Raw genomic sequence first — 21604 nt, 5'->3', positions numbered from 1 at the left:
CAAAATTGAGATATGTTGTGTAAAAGCAAGCGTTGTTTAAAAGCGAGCAGGTAACCAAATACATTAATACATTAGTATTGTATACATTTAATATGCTTCTGTTTCAGTTTTCCCTGTTTTGCATTTGGGCTGCACCAAATCTCAGAGGCAAATATTGTACTTTATGTTTCACTGCACTTGTGAAGTTTGGGTTATTTTACAAATTAAAACCTTTTCATGCACTTCCAACCCACAATTATGATTTTGATTAAGATTGTGTGTACCTTTGTGTGTTGAGAACTTTTCTTCAGCTACATTAACTTTGAAAAACAAAATGAACCTGGAACCTTGGATCGGTTTTGAAAAGCCTTAAGCTGAGAACCGCCTCTTTCCCAGCTTTTCTTGTTTTTTTTAAGATGTGTAGTTCTGACAGGCTACAAATTACACAAACAGTCAGGCGCAAAATTACCACTGTGATTTTTTTCCTCTCTTTCTTCCTTTTCCTCAAACCTCTGTATTATACAATCTGCATGCAGATGTTTAATGCCGGAGTTAATCTATCACACAGGTCACCACAGCTGCAGCGGCACAGCCAACCAATAGCAGCAGCAGTAGCACAGGGTTCAGCACTCGCTGCCAAAACCTAGACGTGGTGCACAGAAGGTAGGCCAACAAAATAAAGGGGCTAAAATCACAAATTTATTTATATCGTCTGCAGGTGGTGACGAGGAAACGTCGTGGTCTCTGCTGGGAAGACGACAAAGAAAGTAGTGAAAAAAGGTCACCTCCACGTTCAACCACTTCCTTTAACCGATCGAAACATTAGGGAAACTTTCCTGTAGTTTGTGTTCGTTTTCTGCCAAACTGCCACTAGTTTGAGTCATTTAAAAAAAAATGATTCGGCATGTGTGCACTGTAACTGTCTGTTGTTGGAGAGAGACATCAAATCTGCTTGCATGTGTCACATGCAATCTGACATTGAAGGACAGTCGCGCCTGCTCAGCCATCCAGCAGGACAAATAATTCATTTCTGACTCAAACAGATGAACATCTAATTGGAGCTGTGCTGCTGAATGCTATTTACTTCCTTGAGATAATCAGAGAGGATTTGTTCATATTCCTTATCGTGCATCATGAATTTTGTTATGCTGTACTGCTTACGTACATAAATTACACTGACTGTGTGGCAGGCAAGGCAGGACCAAACGCAGGACGCCAAGACAAGTGAATTAACTTAAGGAGGCATCTTTATTGCTGTACTTAGAAACTCAAACTAAATGCAAAAACTCTGGAAACTACAGAGCACAGGGAAACGGGACCGACCGGCAACGAGCAGAGGGACACTGAGGACCAAAATACCCACAGCATATCAAGAGGATGGGCAACAGGTGGGAACACAGCTAGAACTAACTGTAACTAACACACTGTATACAGGACAAGAGACTGTCAAAATAAAACAGGAAGTAAGATAAACACGGAGACCAAGACTAAGGCTCAGCAGAGAGACCGAGGTGAAGCAGACACGGGGACATGACTGACTGGGAGACGGAAAGGGAACGCCAAACATGGAGACAAGAGATAAACAAGATGAAAACTGGGCTGACTGAACACAGGAGAAGACCAAACACCGAGAGAGAAAAAGCTCAAAAACCACAAGGATCTGAGGACTAACCGAAACACGCTTAACACATGACGTAAAAATAACCACGAATCTGAGAATCACATCGAACATTCAAAAAATCTGAGTCCAGACACTCAGCCAGCCCGGCTCCCAGACTCAGTACCACAACAGGGACTTTTTTTCATGTCTAATCCGGTGCATTAAACTAGGAATAAATTCCTGAGCGTGTTGTTGTTCGTCAGTGATATTAAAGTACAACTTTCAACACATTCACCACTAAAATGCAAAATACATATTAATGCTGCTGTAATGCCAGAGAATGTTTTTCTGCACAATGAGGTCTTTGATGCAGTAATTTAACAGTCCGGGCTGTGACCGTCTCTCCTGAATGCAACTAAAATATGTGCAGAGAATATGAGATGTGCATTTTACCGCTGCAGCGGCTCGAGGTGGAGATTTTTCTGACCGTCTATCTTTCTGTACATCATATAAATTACTAATCGTGTGTTTGCATGTGAGACCTACATGCAGAGAAAAAAAACAGGAACCAAAGCTGTCAGAAAAATTCTGATTTTCCGATGATTTTCTTCACTTTTATGACAGCCAGACGTCACTGTAGAAGTCGCAGCGCTGCAGACTGTACCTTTACCATTATTCATGCTGAAGAATGAAACCTGATATGAAGCATTTCTGGCTGAGCGCCCCCTATGGACTGCAAGAAATCGAAGAGATACAATGAACTTGATGCAGGAACAAGAGAAGTAAATGGAGAAATAAATCCAAACGCACAAACGGAATCTGATAAAACGAGCTTCTTTTATTATAATATTTCAGATTTTTTGGTATTTTATATATATATTTATTCATATATATTTATATATATGCTTACTTTACAATTGAGACGTACAATTTGAAACAAATGTTGGTTTAACATCAGAGTTTGTAAAAAAAAAAAAAGTGCTTCCTTCTTCCTGACTGACACAAATGTCTTAAAATCTTTCTCAAAAGACCAGCTAAAGGTCAAAGGTCAACTCAGAGGAGCAGAAGGCACTGCTGCATGAGCTATGATTCAACAGCGGGGAAGAGGAAGAAGATAACTACCATGTTGCATAGAAACCCTGTTCACATTTATTTATTTTTTATCTTTCTCACAATGAACAAACACATAAAAACAGGTATGTGCACAGAGCCAGGCGTGTTTTTTTTCTGCTCAGATCAGTACCCATCATGTGTGAGACAACAAAGCTGTGCTTCGACAAATAGTGCATACAGAGAGCTGCTTCAGTGTCTTCAGAGGAACCACGTTTCTGCAGAATCCCATTGAACCAGCTGCCATCAGGCTTCTCCTGCAGATACATGGTTTCCCCCTAGACAGCAGGTACCACAGTTTCAATTCCAGTCTTTTTTTCTTCTTTCTTATTTTTCCTAGTTTGTATTTTACTTTGGCTTAAATCAACAGGGGGGGGGGGGGGGGGGGGGACTTGTATCTCCACACCTTCTTGAGTATTGGGAAGCTAAGAAAAAATGTATTTGGGCCTTTTTTAGGTATTCGTTTAGTCTTAATTAATACACTTCTTAAGAGTGGAGGTACAAGCTTTCAGTATTGTGGTTGACAGTGTGTCAGTGAACAAAAATCTTAAATACTTTACTTTTTAAAAAGAAAAAATTTCAGATTTCTTTTATTATCTCACGGGGGGGGGGTTTGCATCACGTGATCAGATTATTAGAACACACAAACCTGCCAACACCCCGCACGCCTCCTCAAAGAACAAACAGGAGAAAATGAGCACAAATCCATGCAGTTATATCATGGAAATAAACATACATACAGGTTGAGTTTCATAGCTCTAAGACAAGTTCATCAGCTGATAGAGACGGTAACTTTGTATAAAACAAACCAAAATAATTCAGGAACTACGTGCACAACAGGCTGGTCCGGGCTCGTCACCGCCGTGCCCTACCTTAGCTGCACTGATATGTGGGGTCGAGTCTCTCAGTCTGTACGGGGGTAAGGCACAAAAACAGCCAGTCCTCTGTTGTGTGGATCTGCAGGGGGGGACGAGCTTATCGGCTTTTGCACAAAAAGTTTTAAAAGGCACATGAACACTGCAAAAAAATAAAAAATAAACCAACAACAAAACAAAAACAAAATATACCGACTGAACGAGTCACTCTTTCTCCTGAAGGTGAGCGCAAGTCTTTCTCCGAAGAGCTCAGTCAGTGAGATGATGGTGAGATTAATTCACCTGTTTCCAGTAAAAGTTTATCAGTCCTGTTTTTTGAAGCATCTTCCGGAAATTCCTGAAACAAGAAAAACCAAAGTGGCTTCAAGTTTGTTTTCTGCGTACAGCCTGTCTGCACTTTGGTTTTCGTTTTCACACAGAAACTTTGGAGCTATTTTTTCTAGTCTGAGGAGAAAGTGTGATCGCGAGGACTCCGTTCAGTCGGGTGTTTTAGCAGTGAACAGCTCAGCTGCCTCAGTCTCCTCACCGCTTTCAGTCCGTCCGGACGAACGGAACCAGCTGTGTGTATAAATCCAGCAGTGTACCAGTCCATGTCCAGTCTGCTCCCGGTCCGGCTCGGGAGGCTCTCAGCTTCCCATGGGTTTGAAGGAACCGTCCGGCAGCTGTCTGAAGATGCCCCGTAACGTGTCCAGCTCGCGGGTCAGGTGCTCCACCCTGCGCCTCAGTCTCTCGTTGTCGGCGGTCAGCTCCACCACCTTGTGCTGCGTCTCCATGTTGCGCATCTTGGCCTTGTCCCTGCTCTTGCGCACGGCCACGTTGTTGCGCTCGCGCCTCAGCCGGTATTCCGGGCTGTTCTTGTCAACGTGCTTCTTGGATTTGCCGCCTCCCCTCTGCTGCTCTAGGAGCTTCATGCCGCCCTGCTGCGAGTGCGGGTGCGAGTGCTGGTGCTGGTGCGGGCTGGGCACTGGGGTCGGCGGAGGTGTAGGGTGCCCTGGCTGGAGGTGCATGGTGGTCTGTGCGCAGTGCGCAATCTGGTACTGGAGGTGCGGCATCTGCTGCTGCTGGGAGTACTGCTGGGGGTGCGGGTGCGGGTGGTGGTAGGTGGGGGGCATGCCCGGGTTCATGTCCTCGTCGTCCCGGGGCTCCTGCTTGATAGCCACCGGTCGGAGGCGTGGAGGGTTGTGCTCGTAAAGCGGCTCCATCTTAGACTCCATGTAGTTGGACATGTAGAGCTGCTGGGGCCCCGGGCCGCAAGTCACCGGGTCGTACTCCCCGTTCATCATTTTGAGCTTGTCCTGTCGGGAGCTGTGGTGGAACAGGTCAGCCAGGAAGTCGTCGTTGAACGCTGATGGGTCGATGTAGGCGCTCAGGTCGATGGAGGTCTCGTTGTCTCCGATCTCACCGCCAAGATCTGCCGGGTCTCTGTAGCCGGAGGAGGGCTGCTGGTTCAGGTTGTTCATCAGGGGCCGAGGTGCGACCTCGTATAGGTTAGAGAGCTCCATTGAGAATCTAAACCCGGGCAAGCATGGCGATGAGCTCCGGGAATCCAGGTTGCACAAAGTCGGGTAATACGGTGAGAGGGGGTTACACAGCTGCAAGCATGCGCTGACCCAAAGCTCGGAGAGACTGTGACCGTTGCAGTGGCTCCGTTTGTACGCGGAAAGAAGCGGAATGAAGCAGCTTCAGGATTTACTCTGCTGGGCTGATTCCCCCTGCTCAGTAAACTCCGAGCTGTCAAACTGCTGTTATATACAGAGAGGGAGTGGGCGGGCACACGTGCCCGCGCGCGCGCACACACAGCCCTCAGTCTTGCCAGCTATCTGCACGGGAACGCTTCAGAGTCAAACTCGACTCAAACTTTTATCACACACCGCGTCCTGCGCTCCTCTCTGCGCGCTCTGCTCACACATCAGCGCCAAAGCTCAGGCTGCAGAAGACGCACTGAAACCACCCGGAGCTGTTAGAGTCGGTCTGCCAAAGTCACATCATATATATATATATATATGTTTACAAAAACAAATATTTACAAAAGTCAATGACTGCTCTGGATTTCAGAAGCTCTTCTACACCGAGCGCGCTGGCGTTCAGCGCTTAACGCGAGCAGCACGAAAACCTGTTTTAAAAGAACTGCATTCTGTTGGGCACTTTTCTTTAATCCCCGGACAGTCTACACTGGCAGACTTTATCTCTGTGAAAGGAGGGAGCGGCACCTATCAGAGCAGGACGCACAGACTTTATGTGCAAGTTATAAAAGTCGAGAACATCTTCTGGACTTAGAACACGTCTGATGTTAAATAGAATGCGCACTGATGGAAAAACCTGTCATTACTTAGTTATAATATGAATATATACCGTCAAGTCCCTGCAAGAAAGAACCTTTTTCCTTATTGTAATGTATTTTTATTTCCAAATTCTAAGTTAGGAAGATCCAACACTGAGGCAAATTTATTATGACTTGCTTACAATGTTAGATGTGACTTGGGGAATCTTCTTGGATGAGGACGGGTGAGCAGCGCGGAGCGCGGAGCAGTGGGGGCAGGGACGGCGGACTGAAGAGCTGGACTGCAGCGCCCTCTATGAGCAGCAAACGGAGAGATCTTCGTGTTGGGAGCGATTTCAAGCTGCTTGTTTATTTTGTATTTTTATTCCATATATATTTTTACAGGTTTTTGCTTGACCTCCATTTGAAAACAATAATCTGCTTCTTTCTGACAGACCCAGCGCCACTTTCTGTCCTTTTTTCCTTGTCCTCCATTTGAGGAATTTTTAATGAACCTTGAGGAAGCATTAGTGGTCCTCGGGGCCTGACTTTTAAAACTAGTGTTGACGGACTCAGCTGGGAAAATGTGAACAGCATTTTCTGTTGCACTGGGAAGCTCTTCAGGCCAGTGGCTTTCAGAAGGAAGTACCAGGGATCATTGAAGTGATCTGGAGGAACACGTGTTTTTAAGGAAACAACATAATAATTAAAAAAGTTTAAAACTGGAAAAAATAAGTGTAATGTTCCTAAACTTCAAAGTCAGCATGTTAAACACAAACTAGAATACACAAAATCGCTCAGACAAATATTTGAAGAGCTTTTGTTTGCTTCACTGCAGTTCAGCTGTCAGCACGATGCGAGGGTACCTCAGATCAGGCCGGCACGTGGACCTTTGACCTCTTCGATCACACTTCGATCACATTCCTAATACTGCATTCAGCCTTCATTTGTTGTCAGTGACTTTACTTTCATTTTAACAGCACTGGTGAATCTCTGTTGAGCCGAGAGCCCTGACCTCGATGACATCACATCATTGTCCCCAGTGTTATCTCGGACTTAAAGTGTTGAGTCAGTGTTGCAGCATTAGTGGTCCTGTACACATTTTCTGCAGCAACAGTGTGGTTGGACAGTAAAAAACAAAACAACAACAACAACATTGTTTCCAGAAGCAATGTGATTTGAATTTAAGTTGACATTAACCAATCAGACCTGAAAAAGCAGTTTACCAAAAAAAGCAAACACTGCACTGGAGTCATGAGTGACAGCTTCGAATTCCACATGGACAGCTGGCCAACATTCACAGCACATTTGCAGACATCAGCATAGTTTGGATGCAGCGCCTAGTAGAGCAATGTAATGTTTGGTCACGTGACCAGGCATCACTATTACCAAACCTCATGTTTTGTGTCTCTTTGTGGCTGCTTTCAGTCCAGCTCAATTTCATTTATGCAGTTAAGTCCAAAAGATGTTGGACTGTGACTGTTTACAGGGGCTGTTGTTTACCTCTGTACACCACAACAGTGAATTAAAAAAAATCAAGATTTGAATGAAGCGCAGACTTTCAGCTTTAATTTGGGGGGATTTAACAAAAGCACTGAACTAACTGTACTGGAATTACAGCCATTTTATGCACAGTACTAACTTTCACAGGACAATTGACTGACAAGCTGCTTCATGGTCATATGAGGCCTGTTGTCATCTTATGTCGTGTGAAATAGTCAGATATGAAATCTGTTGTTAAGTCCAAGAGTTGAAATTGCATTTGATAGCTGGACGTCTCAATGTGGCATCTCAGTTCAAGTGAGGGAGGCCATCGTTCGGCTGAAAAGCCCAAATAAACAGCAAAGACTTTGGTATTGGCCAAATCAAAAATCTGGTGCATTGTTTAAAAAAAGAATGCACTGACCAGCTCAGCAACACCAACAGACCTGAAAGAGCATAGAAAACACCTACAGCGCATGATGGCAGAATTATTTCCATTATTAAGAAAATACCTTCTTAATTGCCCCTTGGGGATGAATATAGTTTTTCTGAACATAATGAAATGATGCATTTGTGAATGGAAATATAGAGAGTTTACAACAGGTCAGACTGTCAGTAAACATCTAAAAGAGCCTGAAAAAGATCTTGAGACAGATGATGGTTGTTTAAGAATGATGGCCTGGGTGTTTATTCATGACGTTGCTGCCAGTACAAGCAGCCGGATGAACTGTGGCGTTGTTTCTAGACTTTAGGTAGCCACTGGGTGCAAAGGATTTATGTCCAGTTATTAAAATCAATCCTTATATTTACACTTAGGAGCCTCTGAAAATGGGAGGTTATGTATTAAAATGGCTGTAATGTCTAGACAGTCGATGCAAAAGTTTTGTTAAACCCTTTGAATGAAAGCTGAAAGTTGCACTGCAGTCTCATCTTGATTGATTTAAACTCCATCATAGTGGAGCAGAAAGGTAAAATAATAGGGGGGGAAATCTGTGCACAAACCTATAACTACACAGTCATGTTATCATGTGAAATCCCTGGGCAGCCTGAGCCTATAGCAGGATAAGGGATGGTCAGGGTCAGCTGATCTGACTATAAACTTTAAAAAAGGAAAGTGTGAAGTCTCATCTTAAAAGTCTGTCTCCTGAATCCAAACTTGAGCACATGTTCCACAGAAGAGGCCTGAAGCTGTAGGCTCTGCCTCCCATTCCACTTTTGGAAACTCTAGAAACCACATGTAAGCTCGCAGCCTGAGATTAAAGTGCTGTCAGGATACATTTTTGTCTGTTTGTAACTTCTTTTCATCACTTTTATCACCCACATTTTAAATATTTTGTTTCTTTTGTGTCTTTTTTTTACCTTTTGAAGTTGATCTTTCGTTTTTGTTTGTTTGGATCCAGGTCAGATCCAGGTGACCTCTGACAGCTCAGGGTCTTTGTCTATACATCCCTTCATTTATATTCTCTGGTCATGATTATTATTAATAAAACAGTAATTACATTGTTTTTTGTGTGTTCCTGGTAGGACCGCGGTTTCATTAAGTGCTTGTCTCACCTGTGAATGTTCACCAGGTGTTTGAAGTGGTTTCTTCATACACGCGGATGTCAGTAGTTATTATAGTGACTGAAGGAAGCGGGAGCGTCGATACTGAAGGTACTGCCGTTTTGAGAGAGAGTCTCATCATTCAGAGATGAAGTCATACGTGTTTCAACTCATCTGACCAGCCTCGGTTACATAAACAACGCTGAGAGAAGATAGCAGCGTCTCATTGGTCCAAACACGAATCAATCACAAAGAGCATTGCATCACTCCGCCGCACACTCATCGGTGATTGGCCAAGCACCCCAACTCGCTGCACCTACTCGCCTGTGATTAGTTGATCCTGGACATTGCCGTACATGGTAAAAGAGATTTCGCAATCGGTCGCTCTCCATGTTACAAACAAAAACAGTCCGAGCTCATACGGACGGGATTAAACTTCGGTTTTCTAGGGGAACTTTTTCATCTTTTGACGGACGGTTGAGCCCGCCGCCTCCCAGTGAAGGTAAAATCGTAGTTTTATTTCTCTGTAGGTCCGAAACAGCGAAGCTGGCAGTGAGCTGATGGCTGTTAGCGACAGGAGCTAACTCGCTAGCTGGCTATGCGCCCGGCTAAACAGGCAGTGTTCGCGTACGTTAAAAGAAAGCTGTTGTGTTTCGGGCCAAATCGGCTTAAATCGACGCCTGTCTCAGAGCGGGAAAGCTCGACAGTCAGTAGCGAGGCGGCGAGTCGCCTGTTGGTCGCTTCGAGTGAACAGAAAGTTGTCAAAGTGTTCGAAAATTAAAGTTTAGGTACTTTAAAGCGACGTGTTTCGGATAAGTCCGCCTGTTTCGGTCTGTTTCGTGTGATTTCATATTTGTCACACGTCGGTAAAGTCACCAGAAAGCGGTGGTTTTGTGTATAGCCCCGCATGACTCTGGAGTTCCCCTGTCTTCACACAAAGAGAGCCGCTCGTGATGATGCAACAACAGGCAACCTCTCCGCTGTTTCACCCGGAGCGCTTTCCGCTGCGCACAGCTGACTGGCTGCATAGCAACGCACCAGCCAATCAGAGCGGCGCTATTAATTGGCCGTGCGGAATAACAATCCGAACAATTATCGTATCGCAGTGATGGAGCAGGAGGATGGTGATGATGAAGCCTCCTAACTGGACCAAACTCTGCATAATCCGAGTATAACGTTTCAGCGAAAGGGAAAGTGAGGAAATGATGTTCAGAGCTGGAACTTTGGCTGATTGACCTCCACCTTCCAGAAATGATAGAAACACATTAAAATGGCTTGTCAGTCCTTTTGTTGCAAAAATTAAAAAAAATTCCTGAACATTTCTGGCGCAGAGCTGCAGAGTGAAATCAAAAAGCTGTCAAGTCTGACAAATGTTCAGTGTTTGCGCTGTGCAGCTCATATTTAGCAGGACCAGAGCCTGCATCCACCCAAAGCCAAAGCAGAATCCATAGTACCGCCTTTGTGCCATTTGCATAGGCGTCTGGATAGTGAATTGATATGGGATATTCAACCAGCACAGACATGCTTGCAGGTGGGTGATGTGTTAGGCTCAGGTAGAAGGTTGATTTGGTTAAAAAGTGGGCTTGAACAGTGAGAGATCGACAGGGAGGTTCACTGCATAGAGGAAGAAGAGTGGAGAAATAAATAACAGATCAAAATGATGCGCACAAGTCTCGAGATGCAGCTGTATGATATCAAAGACCACCAGGACGCTTTTCACTTCCTGTCAACGCGCAGGAAGCCAGCAAAGACCGGAACCTCTGAGATTAGGTACCCTAACCCTAACGAATCAGATGGTGTTGTTCTTTCATGTAGTTGATAAAAATTGACCTGTACTTATTAAAATACCAAATAAAGTCAGTGAAAGGGACGTACTGTGGTTCAGGTGAGGCCTCCACTCCAAACGCGTGGACAGAAACATCTGCACACAGCTGTCTCTGATTTCTTTGTCTTCTTACATGTGTGGTGTTGTCCGTGGCTAGTCTACAGCTTAGTGTTTGCTTTGATTCTGTGTGATCTGCTCAATTAATCTGGTCTGTCTTGCCCTCCAGGCTCTGTCCATCTGCAGGACCTTCTTCTTTCCTTCCAGTCTTCTATTCAGCTCTACACCTGAGGAGACTCTGGTCAAAGATCAGCACCCGTTGGCAGCACATCCAAATGAGCCGGCCGTCGCAGCCGAAACTAACTGCAACTGACCACAACGGCGTGAGCGTCATCCAGAGCCAGGCCCACGCCGCTTCTTCGTCCCTGCCGGCAGCCGTAGCCGGACTGCAGCAGGTCCCGCAACTCGTCCCAGCAAACCCTTCAACCGGAGGTGGCAAAGTCCTCGCACCCAGCAAGATGAAGAAACCCCCTGCAGACAAGGAGAGCGATGAGTACCGCCAGCGGCGCGAACGCAACAACCTGGCAGTGAAGAAGAGCCGCATGCGCAGCAAGCAGAAGGCGATGGACACGCAGCAGCGTGTCAACGAGCTGAAGGAGGAGAACGAGCGGCTCGAGGCAAAGATCAAACTGCTGAGCAAAGAGCTGAGCGTGCTCAAAGACCTCTTCCTGGAGCACGCTCACAACCTGGCCGACAACGTCCAGCCGCCCGCAGGCGCAGAGGGTTCCAGTCCCGCCCCCAACAGTACCTCCACCAACGGGCAGTGAGGAGGGTAACCACCAGGATGTTGAATATCTGCAGCTTTTATGGAAGCTTCTCCCTTTGGGAATGAGGCCCCACTTCTTCTTCATGGCTTTTTTTTTTTTTTTGTGATTATCAGTTATTATTTAACCTTTTAATAATTCACCACCATCATCATCCAGTTCGCCAAAATAACCGCCAGTGTTCCCACTGTCTACCCAGAACAGCTCAGAGTTTTAACACATCTGGAATCGTTTTAGAAGAAAAAGCTTAAACATGTTTTCTGGAAATATCTTTTAAAATTTTTAAAAAATCCACTGAAGTGTGACTTTTAAAATTGAAAGCTGTGATGTTTGGCTGAAAGCCTCCAGCTGTGTCATCGCTCCTCTGATTGACTCATTGATTTGGGGGAACATGATGCGATTTGAACTCGTATAAACTGAGTCGTCGTCTGTTAGGATTCTCTGGAACAACAACAAAAAAAATCACCACACATTTCCTGCATTTCCTCTTCCTGGTGGCGGAAAACCCCCGGTTCAGTCTGATGAAGACGTCCGTGGCCATCGCTGAGCGCTCCGCAGCCGCAGGATGGACTTGTAAATGCTAAAATTCCCTTTTTCAGGATGTGTATTTTCTTCTGTTCTTCTACAAAGAGTTTGTAAAACAAAAAAAGTGTTTTTATTGTTAAGTACATTCACTACATGTTGATGTTTTAAGCACAGTTCTGTTTGTATGTGTGTGGGGTTTTTTGTTTTTTCATGACTCGTGTTGTTTAAGATCAGAAATAGAAAAAAGTTTATATCTGACTCTACTGAGTGAAAACAGAGGGAGGGTTAGGGTTACACACACACACACACACACACACACACACACACACACACACACAAACACACATTTATCCTTTACTGGGTGGTTTTATTAACATGTTTGTGTTGCACACTTTTAATTTTTCCTGCGGAGGCGGTGCATGTTAAACGTTGGTCTCCTGCCATATTAGTGGCTGCCCAAGCCTTAAACGGCTGAAGCCTGCAGCGCTCGGCCCCGACAAAACAGAACAAAGTGCTAATTTCACTGGAAATGCAATCATTGGCTTTGTGCACATTTTTAATACACGTCACAGCTGATTGGTGTTAAATGAGAAAATAAACCTCTAAACTCATTTCACGCCACTTCAGAAAATCACAAGTTTGGACTGTGAACAGATGGACTTAAACCTGTTAATAGGACATGTTTAGGTAAAAATAAAACCACTTGTTTATTTGGCAGTATTGACAATCACGGGGCCTCCAGCAGTGTCAGAGTGTAAAAATCGTATGTGTTTATTTTTGGAAATTATCAGCGTGTTTTCTTTTAGTTTCACGCTGAAGATTTGAGGCTTCAATCGGGGCGTTGACAGGAAGGCGGGGCATCGATCCTGCTGCTGATATGACAGCAAGACCATGTTGTTGTGTTGAAACTATGTAAAGGTGGAGGTGTGCGCAAGACGAACCCCCTCCCGCCACCTGTCGGAGTGGCCTGTCCAGACAGGTGTGTTTGTGTGTTTGCCGCTGGGCGGACCCAGACACCTCAGACTCTTCAGGCGAGCCGCAGATTTAATTAAACCCACTTTTAACCCGGACCAGCTGATTAGCCGCCAGCTAATGAGGTGTGAGCAGATCGGGACAGGCCCGTGCCCCGCAGGCACGCTGCAGAGAGGGGCGGGGCCACTGCGCACTGCTGTCAGACTTTATAATTATATGAGCTTTGTGTGGGCGTGGAGTGTTTTTCCACAGGGTTTGTCTGTCAGGAGCTTCGCCTCTGCAGGAATGTTGTTGCTTCTGAGCTGCTCAAGCCAACATTCCCACAAGGTTCTCCTAATGTGTCCTGTAGACTTTGATTTTTAAATTTTTCTGCACAGATTCGTCCAATTCAATTCAATTCTTTATTTATTTGTCACATGTAGTTATAGCTGGTACAACATACAGTGAAATGTTTTTTCTGGCTAAAAAAGTACTCCCCCCGACTGTGCAAACATGCTAAAAAGGATTTTACATAAGCTAAGAAAAAGTTCAGCGAGTTTTAAACAAAAACCTTCAGAATGTGTTTTTTATCCAGGTGGTGTGAAGTTTAGTTTCTGCAAATTGTCGATATCTTGCAGTTTTTCCATCATGCACGTGTATTTTCCCGCGTTTTATCAGACTTGAGCAGTGGAAATGAAATCAAATCATGTTTGACCTGAATCACTTCAGCTAGTTGCGGTTGGAGCTGAAAGTTCCAGTTCTCTTTATTGGTGTAACATATTTTGATTGGCGCTGTGGGGACGGGAGTCTCGTTGAGCACAGCCTTTACCTTTGTCTCTTTTTTTTTGTTTGTATTTTCCATCTTTCTACACTTTTATTCCAACAGAAGCATGTTTGTTAGGGAAGTGTCTGCATGAATGGTGGGGGTGAAAGTTTAGTGCACTCATAAAATCAGATCTTCTGGTCTTAACTGAGCAGATCAGGAAGCAGACGTGATGGTTGTGCTGTTTTGCTTTGCTCTGAATGTTGCTGGGCAGCATTTCTCTGTCACTCAGCTTTTTTATATCAGAACCGGCTCACCTGCATTATAAATTAAAATTGAGTATAAAAGATGAAACTGTGTCCTAATTTTTTGTTTGTTTGTTTTGGTCCAGAGCTGTTGTCTCTGGTTTCATTCATTCATGTCCTTCTACATCAGTCTCAGTAAACCTTAGTTTTTTATTCTAATGGAACCTGTAATTCAGGCAGTGGGAACGTACCATTACAGAAGCTGCAGCTCAGTCACGAAGCCACTGACTCTGTTCCATTAATGCTGTAAATAAAACACTCATTAGGAAGTCATGAAGAAGAATTAATGATTATTGTTGACGTTAGAATCTCTCACTCTGTGTCTCCAGCTGAGGACTGATGGCGACGTTTGACATGAAAATAAGTCCAGTTATCGCTCACGTAGACTTTAGGGATGTCCTGCCTCCCTAAACGACCACTGATTCATAAATAGAGACACTGCGTGAGCACATGAGTGTGCTTTAACCTCCTAAGACCCGATCTGTTTCATGGAATGCATTTTTAATTTTTCTTTGCTATTTGTGTTGATTGGGACCTAAAGAATGTAAAAACAAAGAATTACCAGATTTTTTTTTCACCTCATTTTTGGTTTTTGAGAAAAACGAGATCCACATATGAGGACATTTGTTTCAAATTTTGACAGAACAGTGGCAGCATAACGTCCTCGTAAGTGGATGTCAGGGCCTTGTAGAGAAAAATTAAGTATTTTGGTCTAGACGTCCCAAAACTTGATGTCCACATATGTGGACGCCAGGTCCTAGGAGGTTAAAGGTGTCACTCCAAATGTTCCAGTGTGAAGATTTTACTGCTTATCCAGCCTGGAGCCAAAGAGAGCAGCTGTTATCAGGTGAGACGTCAATGCAGCCTGGATGCACGTGCAGTCCATCACAGGGATAACATCTGGCTGCATCTGCAGCAGCCAATTCACCCATTAACCTAACGACCATGTCTTTGGTGACCAGTAACAGATCAGTATGAGTGAAAATAGCCAGACTGCAGTTAAACTACCTGAATTCTTCTCAGTGAGAGATTTCACTGAGTGGCAGGTTAATACGTTTATGATGTTTCTTTGATTCTTTTGAGATTTTGCTCCCAAATCCTTCCACAAAGCCACTAACCACTGCAGAGACGACATGATGGGATGTCATCAGTACAGAGCCAAAGGTCAAACTGTGAAAAGGCCTGCGAGAAAAATTCCTGCTTCCTCATTGGCTGCTGAAGTCACCTGTTTTATCACGCCTGATCACTGGTTACTCGTGGTTACCGCTCTCTGCAGCCTCCCTGCAGACTGAGCGGAGCTGAAACTCTGAGCAAACAGAGGGCAGCCTGGTGGTGGAAGCCAAGTCAAACTGCAGCAGGAGCTCCACAGCTCAGCAGCTTTAGTTACTTCTAAAAGTTCAATCTGACATAAAAAAAATGCAGCATGCTGTTAAAGGTCACAACAGCAGCTACTGCATTAATAATGAGCGAACGACATACAGTTATCCCTGTTAAAGCTTCTCTAACACCAATGCTTTTATTGTGCTAAACATATCATATGTTTACTCCTCGTAGATCGGCCACAGTTGCTGAGATCAGGGCGTGCATTTACAGAAAAGTGCACGTCAAGTTACAGCGCAGATTTAATGTTTTGCTCATCAGTTTTTGGACAGTGACACTATTTCTGAGGTAACTTTGTCTTTCTTTACCACCACAGTGGGTTCCATCTGCACCGCCAAGCTCCGTCTGAGCAGCTTTGCTGCATTAGTCTGAATGTGAGCCGAGAGTGCAGCTCTGTACACTTCACACTTCATCCTGTCACCTCTGACGGCAGTCACATGATCAGTAAACATCAGTTCCCCTGGCAGCCACACACACCCATGCCATAACACTCCCTCCACCATGTACAGATGAAGCAGTATGAGCACAGAGACGCCGTGAACAACAAACAGAGCAAACCACAAACTGTTGGAAACAGTAAGCGACAGTTAGTGACCTGAAGTGAAGGCATATGAGATAGCATATAAGGCCCCACAGAAGCCCAGTCGTACTAATTAAGTGGGTGTCTGCCTCCCAAACTGTTTGAACTATTTGAAACGATCTGATTTTAAAACTGAAAAACAAAATCACGGCAGTTTTATTTACCCGTGCTCGACCTTTACTTATCTCCATTCGTCCTGCCTTGACTTCTTGTTGCCCTTTTTCTTTACATTGGTATGTTTTCATGTAAAATAGTCTCTCTTATCTCCTTCTTTTCCCTAACACATTATCCATCTTCACCTCCTCCTGTCTTTGTTGTTTTCTTTCAGCTTAGTCATTTTATTTCAAATTAAAGATCAAAATGAAAACAGAACATTTGTCATCGTGCAGAAAATGATGAAATATTTTCTTGGTTTTAAATGCTGGGAGCATTTTTTCCCCCCAACTCTTAAATATGAGCTCACCTTCAGTCATGCAGGGTGTTAAATCAGTGTGTGTGGACAGATAAGAGCTGTGGATTGATAAAAGGTTATCAGAGTGCGAAGAGAAGAGAGCTGAATGTGCAGCTCGAGCCGCCGGCCTTGAAACTCAAACGGGGTGAATGATTGACACGATGACATCATAATCGCCTGAGCTCAATAAACTAACGAGGACGGGGTTTTCTTTTTTTTCTGTCTCTCTCTGCTATTCAAAGTTCAGAGCTGGCATGTCCGCGGGTTATAAAGGTTTACTGGCGAAAAGTCAAACGTCTCCGCCTGACACAGAAAGCACACAGAGTGAGTCCTCCCACCTCCTCCTCATGTTCCCATAATTATCACCGCTGTCAGAGCAGTCATGTCACTATCTAAAAATAAACCTTCTCAGTGTGTGTGTGTGTGTGTGTGTGTGAGTGTGGGCGGTGAATCCTCATCAGTCTGCTGAAAACTGGAACATCAGCTTCGCTCGGTCATTAGGCCTAATCCGAAAACCAGCAGCAGCACAAAAAGCTTCGTGCGCTGCCTGACGATGATGCTTGAATCACATGCGTGTCCTTTATCCCGCAAAGCACTGAACGACACGATGTCAGACCGCAGACTCACCGCAGGGCTGACGCACTGCAACACACTGCCAAACCCAAACCTGTGGGTGCTTTATCCCACTTACACAAAGTGTCACTCTGTGAATCGCTGTGGTCTTTTGCATCCAGTTGCAGGTTTGTGTTTCTTTGTTGTCTATTTTCTGTTGTTAAATGAGATCCTGTGTCCACACTGTAAAAGGCATACATGCGTACATTTAGTTAACAGAACTGAGCGATGTTTCCAATCATAGAAGTTCTAATTTTATACAAGAAACAGGCGTTAAAGGAGGCTAACAAACCGAACATCCCCACCCCAGTCCTGTGGGAGAAAAGGTCAGACTGACTAAGGGCTGTTTCTCCCAGGTACCGAGGATTTATCAGGCACATCATTCAGACGGAGCAGATATTTGTGGGTTTCATTTTTCCACATAAATGTAAGCAAACCTGAGTGAGAGAAGAACAAGTCTGGATCACTTTCTGCAGAATGCAAACATCAAAGAGATTTTCTTCTTCTCTGTTTCACGGTTAACCTGATCGTGCAGTCCTTCATTGTTATTTGCTGCTGAGCTCAGGCTGAGATGGATAAGTGTTCACTCGTCTGCTTCCTCCCACTGATTGTGATTTGGTACTCACTTGTCTTATTTTTAGATTGACTCTCTCAATTAAATTCAGTTTCGTGTATATAGCACCTAATCACAACAACAGTCACCTCGAGGTGCTTTATATTGTAATGTGAAGACCCTACAATAATACAAAGAAAACAGAGAAAACCCCAATAATTATATGAAACCATATTAGCGAGCATTTTGGTGACAGTGGGAAGGAAGAACTCCCTTTTAATAGAAAGAAACCTCCAGCAGAATCAGGCTCAGGGAGGCGCTGTCATGTTCTGAGACCAGTTGGGGGGTGAGGGGAGGAAGACAGGACAAGAGATATTGTTGAAGAGAGACAGATATTAATAATAACTAATAAATAAATGCATAGAAGTGTATAAACAGAAGAAACAGTGCATCATGGGAATCCTCCAGCAGCCTAGACCTATTGCAGTGCAACTAAGGGAGGATTCAGGGTCACCTGATCCAGCCCCAACTATATGCTTTGCAATGCAATTCAGTTCAGTACAGTCGTTTTGTATCAAGGCCCGTAATCTCTGCAAAGTAAAATAAATCTACAATATTAGTGGGAAAACCCAACAATCAGAAAATTCACCATTAACCACAGATGGCAACAGTAGGAAGGAAGAGCTCCCTTTTAGCATTAACATCCGACGGGGCTGAAAGGAACGAGGGAAGCTTTGCTCCAATGTTGTGTGTATGGGGAGATTTTTAGCTGCAGCGGTGCTGATTCTGGAATAACTGAAGACTTTAGCACGTCATGGCTGCAGGTCCAAAGCAGATCATCAATGGATTAGTGCTCTGTATGATGCAGGACTCAAGGGTGAACTATGTCTAAACAGGAAAATGAAAGACCTTGGTGCAGCTTTGAAACTATTTGTGTATAATGACTCTCATTAGACTGAATGCTCATAGTTTATGGGATATCTATATTTTCATAAAAACTAAAAATTCTCTCTGCGCTTTTGTCGTAGTGCAGGAACTACTGCAAAACTGCAGGAAGTAGAGAAGGAATGTTTGCAGGCATATTTGCAGATATCCTGGAAATAAAAAATATGATTCAAGTGTTGAGGAGCCTGTAAAGCTTTTTGCCTAGCAACACGTCCACCATATTACTGAGACAACAGGTCAGGCAGACACTATTCGATATCAGTGTGTTGGGAGATTGGAACAATAACCAAACAGTGCCAACATCAGATCCGACTGGAAATTACAGCACACCCTCTGTAATGTTCATCCCATAGACTGTTACTAAAAACACTGGCTGTCATAACTCTGTAAAAATAAATTTTTTAAGAAAACATGTCATCATTTTTTGAGAGTTTGAGAAAACCAGGAAGCTCAGAGTTGAATAAAACTGTGTCACAGAGTTCAGAATCACGTCTGATACACGCAGTGTTTGTGAACGCTGCTGTACTTTGTGTTCAAGTCGTGTTGCATACAAAACAGTGTGATATCAGTGAGTGAGTGGAACAGCTCCTCCCTTTGCAAACACAAAATACATCCAGATAACACGTTTCTGTTGGCTGACTGCTGAGGTCAAAGTTGAACCAAACTGAAGCTGCAGCTTAAAAGCAGTCACACCGGTTTGAGCTGAAGTTAAAGACTTCTAATAAGAGCAATCAGTCATCCTGCACTGCCTGACCTGTCCTATGTGACTGTTTGTGCTCATTTACTGCCGATATAGTCGATATTTCCAGGTGTGTGTGCACGCAGGTGGGTGTGTAAAAGAAAGTGTTTCAGTGTGCATGTTTGTGTTTGTCTCCCTGCTGATGGTTGTTGTTCAGCGCTGTGCAGATCTCATCCACGATACCCATCGCAGCGTTTGCGGTGAACTCACTCTCTTCCCACGATGCTTTGCTCTCTCTTCCTCACCAGATGGGGAGACGTGAAAACATTTGAAACTTCAAACATAAAAATGAGCGATGGCCTCGTCCTCCATCGCCAAGATACGTTTGTTTAAAATCCACCTCCTCCGAGAATCTGGCAGAGGGCTTTGCACAGAAACATCTGGAAAACATGTTTTCCAGTCGTTTCGTTTTTCCTCTGCATCTGAAAGAGCAAAGCCACTGAGCAACACATCTGCAGCTCTATACTTGAGAGGACTTTCTGTCACGTTAAACATCCCCGGGCCCGTGATCCTCTGGGGTCCTGGACACTTTTTTCATTTTCCTGCTGCCTCAGATCATCCACCGGAGAAAACAATGTAGAACAACAGTTAGCCGTAAAATACTTGGCCAACTGGACCATTAGCTCAATAAACTACAGCTGTATGCCGTGACTACACTCCCAGCTACATCTGTAAATTAGTCAAATATAGCAGCACGTGGCTGGAGAGTTACTGTGTTTTACAGTAAAAATGTCCTTAAGGCCTGATTGTGGAAGAAAATCAGGTGGGGTGCATCTGAGATTAGCACAAGTGATTATCACCCAGAACAGCCACAACATTAAAAGCTATTCATCCATCCACCCACTTCCATTTTCTTCACCGCTTATCCAGGTCAGGTTCTCAGGAAGGGCAGGGGGGGCTGCAGCCTTCTCCAGGAGACATTGGACAGTCTGTCACAGGACCACACTAAAAACCATCTCCCAAATATTGTGCATGTTCACACGACCTCTACAGGTTTCCTGTGGTGTCTGGCATTGGGATTTTGCCAACGATCTGTCAACCCCACGGGGATCTCCTAGAATGGGCTAGTTTTATGGTGCATCCTAGCCTGCTAAATGGTGGTTAGGATGGGACTCGAGAACCGCTTCTTCCAGAAAACTGGTTCCCAGTAGTCCAGTTCTATAGAATTGTTAATCTGCCTGCCTATCAATCCAGCTTATCAGTTCTAGCATTTGCACTACAATTCAATTACATTTTATTTATATAGTGTCAAATCACAACAACAGTCGCCTCAAGGTGGTTTATATTTTAAGGTGAAATACATACAGAGAAAAAACCAATAATCATATGACCCCCTATGAGCAAGCAGTTTGGTGACAGTGGGAAGGAAAAACTCCCTTTTAACAGGAAGAAACCTCCAGCAGAACCAGGGTCAGGAAGGGGCGGGGCCATCTGCTGTGACCAGTTGGGGTGAGAGAAGGAAGACAGGATAAAGACATGCTGTGGAAGAGAGACAGAGATTAATAACAAGTGTGATTCAGTGCAGAGAGGTCTGTGAACACATAGTGAGTGAGAAGTTACTGAAGAAGAAACGCTGTACTTTTAAATACTCTAAGAACAACAAGTAAGTCTGCAGTGCAACGGATGCTAGCATGCTAACGCGCAAGACAGCATGCTAACGCTAAGAGCCAGACTGAAAGCTGAGCGAATGTCTTCCCCAGCAGCCAGACCCTGAACTACAGGTAACAAGCAGTCAGGCTGCAGCCTCCCTTTCTACCTGTTCAAGTCTTTAAAGCAGAATCATAATGGTGATCACTTTTTTGTGTTGGTTTTCATCTTTCATCTTTCCTCCGGGTTCTTCCCAGAGTCGTGCAGACATGCAGTAGGTTAAGTGGTGATTGCCAACAGTTGTAAATGGTTGTTTGTCTCTCTGTGTTAGCCTTGTGGCCAACAGTCTGACTTGCCATGTGACAGCTGAGCTGAGTATCTGGGATAGGCTGAACCCCCCTCTGGCCTGCCATGACAGTGAGCAAAAGAAAATGGATGGGTGTATTTTGGAGGCTGGGCAGAGTTTGTTGATCCTCCCAAAGCATTCCTGTGCAGCTTTTATAGCAGCATGCACAAAAATGCAGACACATGTATGAAAAGGATGCAAGTGAAACCAATTCACAAATCCCTTAAACCTGCTTTGTTTCTAACAGCCTGCAGGAACAAAATCAGCTGTTTTGACTTCTAAGAGAAAATGACCCCACTGCCCCCTCGCTCTTTGAGCTTAGTAAAACTTTCTTGATAAGTTTACGGTCTCAATCGCTAATTTAAAGTCTGTT

At 44.3% G+C, this 21604-nt stretch overlaps 2 protein-coding genes across 2 annotated transcripts; one reads left to right on the top strand and one right to left on the bottom strand.

Moving 5' to 3' along the window:
* Positions 1 to 2397: 2397 nt before the first annotated feature.
* On the bottom strand, positions 2398 to 5296 carry cebpa (CCAAT enhancer binding protein alpha). Its single transcript, XM_026176179.2, has one exon. The coding sequence runs from the start codon at positions 5064 to 5066 to the stop codon at positions 4191 to 4193; it is 876 nt and encodes a 291-aa protein (XP_026031964.1). The 5' UTR covers positions 5067 to 5296; the 3' UTR covers positions 2398 to 4190.
* Positions 5297 to 9190: 3894 nt separating this feature from the next.
* cebpg (CCAAT enhancer binding protein gamma) lies at positions 9191 to 12277 on the top strand. Its single transcript, XM_026176170.2, has 2 exons — positions 9191 to 9350; positions 10900 to 12277. Exon 2 carries the CDS (start codon positions 11006 to 11008, stop codon positions 11495 to 11497), a length of 492 nt encoding a protein of 163 aa, XP_026031955.2. The 5' UTR covers positions 9191 to 9350; positions 10900 to 11005; the 3' UTR covers positions 11498 to 12277.
* The last annotated feature ends 9327 nt before the right edge of the window (positions 12278 to 21604 follow it).

This window comes from Astatotilapia calliptera, chromosome 1 (genome assembly GCF_964374335.1).
Source record: "Astatotilapia calliptera chromosome 1, fAstCal68.1, whole genome shotgun sequence".
Lineage (NCBI taxonomy): Eukaryota > Metazoa > Chordata > Actinopteri > Cichliformes > Cichlidae > Astatotilapia > Astatotilapia calliptera.
The sequence above is the reverse complement of the archived record's forward strand: the minus strand, read 5'-3'. Positions and strand labels throughout refer to the sequence as shown.

Bases quoted from the DNA above. Each gene is read 5' to 3' on its own strand.
- cebpa (XM_026176179.2), bottom strand. From the start codon at position 5,066: ATGGAGCTCTCTAACCTATACGAGGTCGCACCTCGGCCCCTGATGAAC.
- cebpg (XM_026176170.2), top strand. From the start codon at position 11,006: ATGAGCCGGCCGTCGCAGCCGAAACTAACTGCAACTGACCACAACGGC.